The sequence below is a fragment of the Bombyx mori genome, chromosome 25 (assembly GCF_030269925.1).
Source record: "Bombyx mori chromosome 25, ASM3026992v2".
NCBI lineage: Eukaryota > Metazoa > Arthropoda > Insecta > Lepidoptera > Bombycidae > Bombyx > Bombyx mori.
In genome coordinates, this window is record NC_085131.1 from 5339586 (window position 1) to 5350681 (window position 11096).

At 36.0% G+C, this 11096-nt stretch overlaps 1 protein-coding gene across 1 annotated transcript; it reads right to left on the minus strand.

Annotated features, from left to right (window-relative positions):
* Positions 1-1051: 1051 nt before the first annotated feature.
* LOC101741798 (beta-mannosidase) lies at positions 1052-9777 on the minus strand. Its single transcript, XM_004924512.5, has 12 exons — positions 9548-9777; positions 8680-8826; positions 7984-8132; positions 6859-7052; positions 5537-5795; positions 5277-5439; positions 4905-5030; positions 4275-4449; positions 2885-3458; positions 2256-2385; positions 1764-2152; positions 1052-1338 (listed from the first exon to the last, which is right to left on the minus strand). Exons 1-12 carry the CDS (start codon positions 9666-9668, stop codon positions 1099-1101), a joined length of 2667 nt encoding a protein of 888 aa, XP_004924569.1. The 5' UTR covers positions 9669-9777; the 3' UTR covers positions 1052-1098.
* Between the last annotated feature and the right edge of the window lie 1319 nt (positions 9778-11096).

The window sequence follows — 11096 nt, forward strand, 5'->3', positions numbered from 1 at the left end:
AAATTATTGGCCACCCTGAATAAAAGCCCAGTCTCGAAATTAACTAACTAAATATAAGTTAAAGACCCCTTTTAGATGCCAATTACAGAAAAAACGAAGAAATCTAAAAGTAGTGGCGTTTTCCCAGCCCTCTGATTCAAGCCCACCAGATCAAAAGCACGACTCACTGACAAGATTCGGCGAGAAAATCAGTGTGTTGTATCTATGGACTAATTGGCACGTAGTAATCGACGATTTTGGCGAAAACGGTGCTTGAAGAGCCTAAAAGCACCGAGAGCGGATCCAGGGGATCCGACAAGAGAGTTGGGCGACGGAGAGTTTGTATTGCCCTGTCGCTCTGGTCGGATATGTAATTAGTGGCGGCTATGAAAAGAGGGTTATCGTGTCGCGCCGTTTCAGAGTATTCTTCTGATGAAATACATATTTAACACATGTATATAAAGTCGTCGTGGACAAAGGATAAGGCGTCCGGTGCATTCGTATCGAACGATGCGACCACGCCGATCTTCGAATCCCGCTGCTGGTTACCAATTTTACCATACCGAAATTCGTACTTAACAAATGTTCACAGAAGACGTCCACGATGAATGAATAAAATCGTTTAATAAGAATCAAACCGACAAAAATAGTAAAGTTCGTATTTATTAAACAATTGAAGAGTCTCGAGTCTCAACGTAAAGCAATCAGGTTTTTATGTCTATGGGCTCCGGTAATTATTTCACACCAGTTCGACCGTGTGAGCTCGTTCAGTCGTCTATGCGACAAATAAAAATTCAGCCCACGACAATTGCGGTGTAGATTGCAACTAATACACTGCGATTCTGTCATGCTCATCCACCTTACGACACATGAACCATACACTGTACAATCAATCGTACAATACGTCAATCAATCTCTGTGTAATCTGTGAAAATGATCCGTAAACGAAAGTAGTATGGTTCACGCATATCTTCATAAAAAAGTTTTTAAGCTATATTTTGATAATTGTTTTTTTTTATATAAAATTCAATTAAAATGTTTTTTTTAATTTTAATATCGAACACATAACAACTTTTCTTTACGCAAAACATTTAATTAACTTTTATAAGATTCATTTTGTCAATTCACGTAATATTGAAAAGTGATCGACTTTTCTAATTTCTGCGGTTTCATATTCGATTTACTTGTATACTTGACACGGATATAAGGCTGCGCTAATATAAAACCGTTGTCTTCAAAATGGCCGTCTACTGAAGCCGCTTCTAACCAGAGAAACAATACCACCGTATCAACCCTTATATCCACGTTGTACTCTGTTAGATTATCGACTCTTCTTTGTTTAACCTTTGTCACATGTATCTAAAAAAAATTGCAATAGAAATGTATGCACAGTTTAAAAAAAAAATGCATTAAAATCAATGTTAATGTTTTTTTTTTTCTAATTATATTTTTATCTCTGGGCCCACAAATATAGGTACCTATAACACATCGATAATATTACTGTCCACTTTAAGTTTCGTTGCTTAATACAACAGCTGCTGTATTCTTCAAACTGAACGTATAATTATTAATAACAAACAAACACAAACTAAAAGGCAAAGTAAATGTAGCCATTAAAAAAAATCAAAAGTGATTGGGTTTGCTTGTTATCGGCTATGAGCACCGCTGACCACAACATTAAATATTTATCCGGTTACAAAAATATTTCTATCGCGACAAGCGGCATTAAGTTCAACAATTCTTAAATAAAAGATGCTGGTATTTTAAAACGAATTTATACAAACCTGAATTCGAGGAACATTTAAACCTTTGACCGATTTCAGTGGCTTTGGAAAGATGTAATTATATGGGCTTGAGGCTACGCCATCCGACTTCAAGGAAAACCTCAAGAATATTTCATCAAGATTAGGTTCGTCCCAAAGATCGATCTCAATGTTTTGCTTCTTGGAACTCAGAGCTTCCGCTGCTGCATCGTAAGACTCGGTTTTGATAGGTACCAAACTAGACCAATTGAAGAACTCCACTGTAATTTTTGAGTCGAAAATCGGTACGAATCTGTCGTTTAAAAGATAAACATCAACATCCCCTGATAACAAAAGACGAGGGGATACTAAAACAGGCGCGAAAAACGTATTTGCGAAGTAATGCAGCATTTTCCATCGACCGCCGTGCTCTGGAACAAGAGAGAATAATTATTTGATAGATCAAGTATAGAATTATAATATAGTTTGAGTCCGAGTACACTTTTCCAGGGGACAATTTAAATGCATACAAACCAATGCCAGACCAAGACGGTGCCTGCCATACATCATTGAGTTGCCAATACAACGCGCCCATCGTGTACCAATCAGCCTGGCTTTGTCGATAATATTCTGTCTGAACTTTCAATGACATCGCTTGCGAAATCTAAAAAATAAAATTTCAGAAAATTACGGACTTCTTTAATTTATATTAATATTATAAAGCTGAAGTTTGTTTGTTTGAACGCGCTAATCTCAGGAACTAATGGTCCGATTTGAAAAATTCTTTCAGTGTTGGATAACCCATTTATTTAAGAAGGCTATATAACATGACGGTAAGGCTAATACAAGCAGAGCACCAATAAAGAATTTTTCAAAATAAGTATTTGTATAGCTCCTTAATATTCTATAATTCAAAAATATCTTCACTTTCTATGTAAATGAAGTGGGGGGTTAAATTTAGCGTTATGACAAAGTATCTATTCCACGCGGACAGAGTCGCGGGCAAAAGCTACTTACTTATAACATTGCAGATATTACTTTACTCATTCAAAAAAGATTTATAGTTACATAGGTCCGTTTATCATTAATGTAGCTATCTTAAATCGAGCCGTTATGGATATTCATGACTTAAATATGTTTACTTGCAATCCAAACAAAGTTACCTGACTATAAAACAAGAACTTTTCAAAATACTTTGTATCGTTTTTTTCCAACATCAAGCGCTTGTCCATTTGCTGCTCAATATACACATAACCGTTCGGATGGTGCTGCCTGTGTTTCAAGAATTCACTGTCCAGACTGAGGTCTTTGTGGTCTTTCGTGGCAGTCTTCAAAACAGCCAATGACGGCATCGATTGAAAACCATATTCTGAAGCAAATCTTGTAGCCGGATACACATTGTAATCCCAATTATCGATGATGTAGTTATAGTAGTGTGTGTCACCGTAATGGGGATCATACGGGTTTGTCGCTATATAACCTTCTTTCTCAGATTCTAAGCCGTTCGTGGGACTCGAAATCAGATATCGCCTATTGGGATCCAAAGCCTCGACAATCGGTTTAATCGTGTCAACGTATAACTTTATATAGTCCTGTTTGTATTTATTAAATTCTGAGGGCTTCGAGTACCAGTTTCCTCGCAGAGCAGCTTCGTTCTCGTTATTCCCGGACCATAACGCAATGGAAGGATGGTGCTGAAGATTTGTAACTGTTTGTTCTATTTCCGTTTTCACATTACTAAAAATTATTAAATGTTATATCGTCTCGGCCTTAAAGATAAGGCTATGCCGGTGCCCAAATCCCGCAGGCATGCGGAAATACGTACTTAAATCATGATCAAGACTTCATCATGAAGGAATAACAAATATTTATATAAATATGCTTCACTACTGGTGGTATATCGTATTGTAGGTCCGCACGAGTAGGTTTTTTTCTTATTGCCCTTGTAGGTAGACGAGCATACGGAACACCTGATGGTGAGTGGTTACCGTCGCCCATGGACTTCAGCAATGCCTGGGGCAGAGCCAAGCCGCTGTGGTCCTACCACCCAGCCTATTTCTGCCGCAACCTATCATGCGTTCCAGTTTGAAGGGTGGAACAAACAACACAATTGAGACTCTATTTCATATTTAGGTATATAACGGAAGGTTCGATGTCTAACCACCCAACATCAGGTGGGCGGCAAGGTCGTTCACCACTCTGTGTAATAAAAATTACACCTGAGATTTCATCTCCGATATCTCAAAAACTTGGTTATATCGGTGTTGATAGATATAGAAAATCCTTATAAAAAAAAAGAAAACATATACAAAGACAGCAACGACAAGAGGTGTCTTAAAAAAAAAAGTGAAAGAATGTCTGTTGGTTCGTGAAGTAAAAACAAAATAACAAAGCTGTGATTTCGATAAAAAAATCTAAAACACTCACGTAACTAATTCTAATTTATAAAAGTGTGTTAGTATATTATTTAGTAACTGCCTGCAGTCTGCGATTTAAAGATTGGACTCTGCTACCAAGAACTTTAAATTATATCAGGTTATTCAGTAATTTTACCTTAAAAATTCCGCATCGACAGGGTACATGGCGCAAGCAAACATGAAATCTTGCCACACCAATATACCGAGCTGGTCACATCTTGTATAGAAATAGTCCGATTCATAGATCCCTCCGCCCCACACGCGTAGCATCGCCGTGTGGATATCTCGAGCAGAAGTCAGCAAACTATCAACTGGAAGTTATCAACGCAATCTATTTAAGACAACTGCAAAATTTATGAAATATACTTTAAATATGTGTGAACATATACATATATCTATTTTGTTTTTCGATATTTCTTGCCGATTTCAAATAATATGAGAATATGTCATCGATGTAGTCGAAAGTAATTAGATGAGGGTTATCAAGGACAACCCAGAAACTACTGGTCAAATCTTGATAATATTCAAAAGGGACAACATAAGAAGCACCAACTTTCAAATAAAAATCTGTTCATCTAGAAAAAATATCTGAATTTAATAACTATAAAAACTACAGGCGAATTGATAAACTCCTCCTTTCTTTGAAGACGATTCAAAATCATACGCACAATATTTAAAAAAGTTTCGAAAAATTTATCATCGACACTAATACCTACTATTTTTCAAGTTTTTCCGCCGTTAATTCTTAAAAAATAAATTTTGTTACTTATTCGTTCATCGGAGCCCAATTCCGGTAATATGTTGGCTGGAATCCAGTTCGATCCTTTCATGAATAACGGATATCCGTTTACTTTAAAATAGAATGTCAATCCCTTTGCTGACGTGGAATTTCCTAAAAACATGTAAGAAATATTTATAATGTTTTTTTTTTAATAATAAGTACAAATAATATTTTCTTCGGTTTCCCTGAGTCGTAGACATAATTAAAACTACTTTTAAAGCTTAATTTAGTAGTTTCCGTGGCTATGGAGGAATGTGAACTACTCGAAACATCTAAAATAATATAAAGACAATAAAAAATGCGAAATTAAACCGTAAAAGTAATTATAAAATAAACATTGTAACTACTTTTCGTTACCTAGTTTTATTGAAGCATCTTCTTCAATCAACTCAATTGTCCTAAAGCCGATTAGTAGCTTTTTGTGTGAAATTTCCACGTCATGAGAGTTTGAGAGATACACGTTCAACTCGTACAGAGGTTGATCACCATAACCGTTTGGCCACCACATCCGGACTACGTTCTAAAATATTAGTTATAGTTTTATTATTTAAAAACACGCTTCCACCTACAGTAAAATACCACACCCTTCCTAATTTAATACAAATATATTTCATTACCTCACTTATTGTAATATTAAGCTCAACTTCAGCTGTTTTGTCTTCTTTCGTATTAATATCAACGTCTCCACCAAACACTAAGGTTTGCCCTCCTTCGACTTGTAGAGACGCACTAAAATACGCTTGGAGAATCTCATTACTCTTGGTAGATTCCAAATATGCCAACAATCTCAACTGCCAGTGGCTGTCAACCTTTTTTATGTGTGTAGTAACCGTTCGTAAGATTAAACTGTTATAAAACTCGATATACGCTGGTTTCCTGAAATGTAAGCAAATAAGGATGTTTTTTATTCATATTACTGTTATGGAACGAAGTTCCTTATGGGACGATGCGGAGGGGTACCCTAACCGGGAAAAACGTCCGTAACGTAAGATTTTTATTAGTAATGCACACAGTGTACGACTTAACTTTGTAATAACGTGCAAAAAATACCATATTTTTTATCATTCATTCACAACGATCTCAGAGCGTTCATTTGCGCAATAAACCAACTCTTATGCAAACAACAGTGAATGAAGTGTACCACAATAAGTTCGCACGTTACCGAATGACCGTGGGTTGTTGCGTTAAAATTAATATTTTTTTAATAAGGAACTTCGTTCCTATCCGGTGTCCCACGGCACGACACATCCTTTTTTCTCCACTTAATCTAATTCAACCGAAACATTGTAGCTAACAATGTTTTGTATATAAAGATTATTATTTTTTATGGCGTATGCGCATGATGATATAATTTTAATTGGCGAATGAAGCTGTTCGGGCCGTTTTTCGTGGTAAATACAACATTTAATTGATTTGTAAGTCATACTTTGCCCATTTTGAGATATGAGATCAAATTTTCAATGGTATCGATTTAATGGCGACTTTACCCTTAGAATACATATTATGAAATAGATTAAACTAGAGGTCCCGCAGTAGTGGAAATTCGACTATAATTAATTGGAATTGTAAGTTTGTACACTATTATGATTGTATTTTATACTTCTATAATCACAAATTTCGCCAAGACTACACTATAAAAAATGTTAACAAAGACAAACAATATTTAATCTCAATTTGACAACAGACGTCAAGAACAAAAGTTTGACAATAAATAGTATGCATGCGTGTGTGCGTCAAATACATGGTACGTAGTGTGTGTAATGTTTTCTTTATCGATTTAATGTATCTTTTATGCATTATTTAAAAAAAATATTAGTATTATGCACTTCTCTATATTCTCTATAAGTGTGGAAAATTTCATACTTCTCCGTCCGCGCAATTTTCGTAAAAAGGGATACAAAGTTATAAAGATACTAGTACGAGCTTGCAGTTCAATTACCAAATTCCAACGGACGGTAGAGCAGGTCCCCAGTCCCAAGAAAACGAAGCCTGCATCTTCCTCAGCTGATTAACGTGACATTCTCCATTATATACATCAGGGACACAGGCTGGTGCTGCGAAATGTTTCTGCGATCTGATATTTGCAGCTTCAATTGGCGACACAAAAGTAATTTTCAAAACATTTTCGCCTATCTAAAAAACGTTGTTGAGATTACATGACTTACTATGTCGTTTTGTAAATGTTACATATCTGGACATCACTGACAAGCCTTATCTAGTGACAAGATGTGAATTGATTCGTGGTCCGAATAACAAACGTGGCCTTTTGCACAACAAAACAGATAATGCGTGGCACTCAAGGAATTGTAAAAGAAAATCGTTTTTTATTTATTAATAGAGTATTAAAGATCCTAAAGACATTACACAGTAAATACCGCCTCATACACATGAAGCAATTCCTTGTTAAAGCTTCATAATTTCAGGAAAACTAAAACTGCATCCCCATTCAAAGAGGAATGCAAATTGGAAAAGCTATCTGTTTTTTATAGAATCTAAAAAAGACTGTCCACAAAACGCAATAACCATCGTCAAAAATAAAATCAGTCAAAAGAGATATTGTTATTTTAATAAGCGGTATTTTGCAAAACATGACGGCAGGCTCTATATGCAATTTCCATACGGCTCCAGGATCAATTAAATAGGTATGCCCCTTCAACGCCTCAAAAACGTATGCAGCTTTTAAAAAAGTGAGTGCAGCTGAGCCGCTACCCACTACTGAAGAGAGCTTTCAAAGCCTAAGCCTTAAAAAATCCGGCGATTCAGAATGCTCCGTAGAGACCACAACCTCCGTGCATTAAGAACCTGAGCATGCTATAACTAATCTGTTTTCATATCCAACATAAAAATCAAAATTTTAGCATTTAATATAAAAATGTTCTAAATCATAATGTTATGACGAATTTTGTAGCTATATACGTATCAGTGGCTTTCGCGGGTTTTATAAAGATTTTCCAACTTCTCATTTTAATGGATTATATCGCCAGATTTCGGTGGACAATTAAATTTATCTACCTTGTTGTGGAGGCCTCTACGCAATTTACAATAACTGGCTCTTAATAAATACCTGCATTTGTTCCTTGACATTAAACACGTATCTCACGAACATACTGCTCGTGCTACCAACTGGGGTATTGTTTATTTCCACGAACGCCACTGTATCAATACCATCGAACACCAAGTTAACTGCCTCCGTGCTCAAGTCTGCTGCGCTGACTGGAAAAACAGTCCTCTTGGATTATAATTAATTGTAATTACGTAAGTAATAAACGTATTTATAATTTTTGTAATCATCACAGCAGAATTTTAAAAATACCTTTTTAGTGATGGTACTATAGATTATGAGCCCGCACGGCTCCGTATCACGATTTGGCTAATTTCTGCCACAAAACAGTCATCGGTCCCGGTTTTAAAACGCGGTTAAGACGATTATACATTTCAGACTTAGACCTGTGTGTTTAGTGCGAGTTTTTAACTTTCTCGATATCGTAAAAGTTAACTTATATTTGTATGGAGTTGGAACGTTTACCTACTTTTGCCGCTAGGGGCGTTGTTCCAACTGCATACAAATTTGAGTTAACTTTTACGCTATCGAGAACGTTAAAATCTCGCACTAAGTGCACTGGTGGCTTGGCAAATTCGATAAGTTATCAGAGAGTATAAAACTAGGATTGGTAACAAAAGATATAGTAATCCTGAAAGATCAGTAAGTATTCTAAATTGCATGTGTTCTTTGATCCATGGCTTAACGATTTGATCCTACCGTTAAACTTCCCAGTATACGTCCATGTATCGTATGCCACCCATCTGCTGAGCACGTCATTGAAGCCATACAAGACATCTCCAATGATACCCGCTTTGTTGAGATCGGTATATACCCCACCCGGCACAGAGCCGCGGACTGCAATCGCTATAAATAAATAACAGATATATATGTACATATTTTAGTAAAACCTGGTATCTAAACTAAATGTAATTGTGACCGTAAATATGAAGATATACGTATAAATATTTTTAATACAACTTAAAATCAGCCGAATGTTCTTTTATCTTTTATGTTATTAGTTTATGGCTGACAAGAAAATTTCTATCATTCAATAATCAAGAGTTATCCTACTGACTAGCTGCTGAGTTTGACATTCGAAGATACAGCCGTAAATAATGGCTTTTTTTTTTTCAAAGTTCAATAATGTGTTTATTTCATTTTTTATTTAATATATTTTGTACACACAGCTGGTAGAAGAAACACGACAATAAGGATACAGAGTACAAGGGCACTACTTATTTCACTGTATATTTGCTGATTTTAAATCAGTTTTCATTGATATATTTTACTCGTGTATGGGTTTCAAAATAAAGAGAAAGAGAGAGAGAGAGAGAGGGAAGCAGAAGATATAAGATCAAATGTGTAATGTGTAAGTAACGTAAGTTTTAATCTCATCGGATGAATTGTTTTGGACAACTGTTTTAACCTTTGACCATTGCTATCAACAAATATCGATTCAATAAAAACATTTTAGATCTAGTTTAAATTACTGTTTGTGAAATATATACGCTGGAACTATTAAAATCTATGGCAAAGAAATAGGAAACAAAACACAACATACAAAAAAATATTCTTTAGGACTTACATCCATTCTTGTTGGTCAATTTCCAATGAGCAGCACTTAAATCTAACCGCACCGATGTAACATTATTGACGTAGAACAAAAAGACAAAAGCTTGCAACAAAACACACGTGTTCATTTTCATTTGTTCTCGGGACTACTGAATGTTGTATACCAACAATCAATGATCAGCATACAAAGCATCGTAGGAACACGATATCGGTCATACCACTTGAGGCAGATAATGTGACTTAAATGAGTAGTGCTGTATGTATCGATATCGTGGTAAACTATCGATTTTATTTTTACGAATACCTTTTTGTTAGCTAACTGATGTAAATGTGTATTTTAAATATACCTAATATAAGTATCAATATGTAGTTAACAGCAGTGCAGCTAAAATTTAATATTCAGGTATATGTAGGCTTCTTTCGGAATCTTATCAGATTCTAGGTTTTTTTTTATTTATTTTTTTATTGCTTAGATGTGTGGACGAGCTCACAGCCCACCTGGTGTTAAGTGGTTACTGGAGCCCATAGACATCTACAACGTAAATGCGCCACACACCTTGAGATATAGTTCTAAGGTCTCAATATAGTCACAACGGCTGCCCCACCCTTCAATCCGAAACGCATTACTACTTCACGGCAGAAATAGGCGGGGCGGTGGTACCTACCCGTGCGGACTCACAAGAGGTCCTACCACCAGTAAAAGAAGAAAAAGAAACATAGTAGTGCAGTCCAAAATACGAGACTACGTGACGCACTACTCTGTGCCACTGACCAACATAAGTAGCTACAGAGTACCAGAAAATGTCTTAGGCAGGCGCATCACAATGCCCATCAATGAGCGACTGATTAGCAAAAAGACGAGGCAGTCTCGAACCTTTAATTTTTTATATTCACACCTCCCGTTTTGTGGCTCCGTTTGACAAATAGGCTGTGAAATCGTTTTTCTATCTACAGTTTTGAAGAAATATACATATTTGTTGAGTATATTAGGAGGAATATTTTTGGATGATGATGACCTCTGTATTTATGTGAATTCAAAAAAGCAAGTTTTGCACTCATATTGCTCATGTTCATAAAATACTTTTAGGTAAACATTTTTATTGTTGGGGGCAAAAATATTCAGTAATAAAATACAGCCTTATTAAATTTAGAAAACAATGTTTTATCGATAGTTTTGTACAACACTATTCGTTTCCAGCTAATGGTCATTTAATTAGTACTGACCGTGAGACGTTGGTGAAAAACTGATGTCTTCTTGAGTTTCAATCTACCAAATTCTGTAATCTCCTTTACTTCTAGATATTTAGTCATTTCGTAATCTGAAAACAACACCCCCCGATTACTCTCTTTAGACAACCCATACCCTGGGCCAGGAAGGTCAAGTACCTGAGCGTTACCCTGGATGCATCGATGACATTCCGCATATAAAATCAGTCCGTGACCGTGCCGCGTTTATTCTCGGTAGACTCTACCCCATGATCTGTAAGCGGAGTAAAATGTCCCTTCGGAACAAAGTGACACTTTACAAAACTTGCATAAGGCCCGTCATGACTTACGCGAGT

Excerpts from the sequence above, each read along its gene's own strand:
- LOC101741798 (XM_004924512.5), bottom strand. The coding sequence starts at position 9,668 with ATGAAAATGAACACGTGTGTTTTGTTGCAAGCTTTTGTCTTTTTGTTC. Across the intron at positions 7,053-7,983 it reads ATGTCAAGGAACAAATGCAG|ATAGGCGAAAATGTTTTGAA; the intron begins GTATTTATTAAG and ends AACGTTTTTTAG. Across the intron at positions 5,440-5,536 it reads TTAATATTACAATAAGTGAG|AACGTAGTCCGGATGTGGTG; the intron begins GTAATGAAATAT and ends CTAATATTTTAG.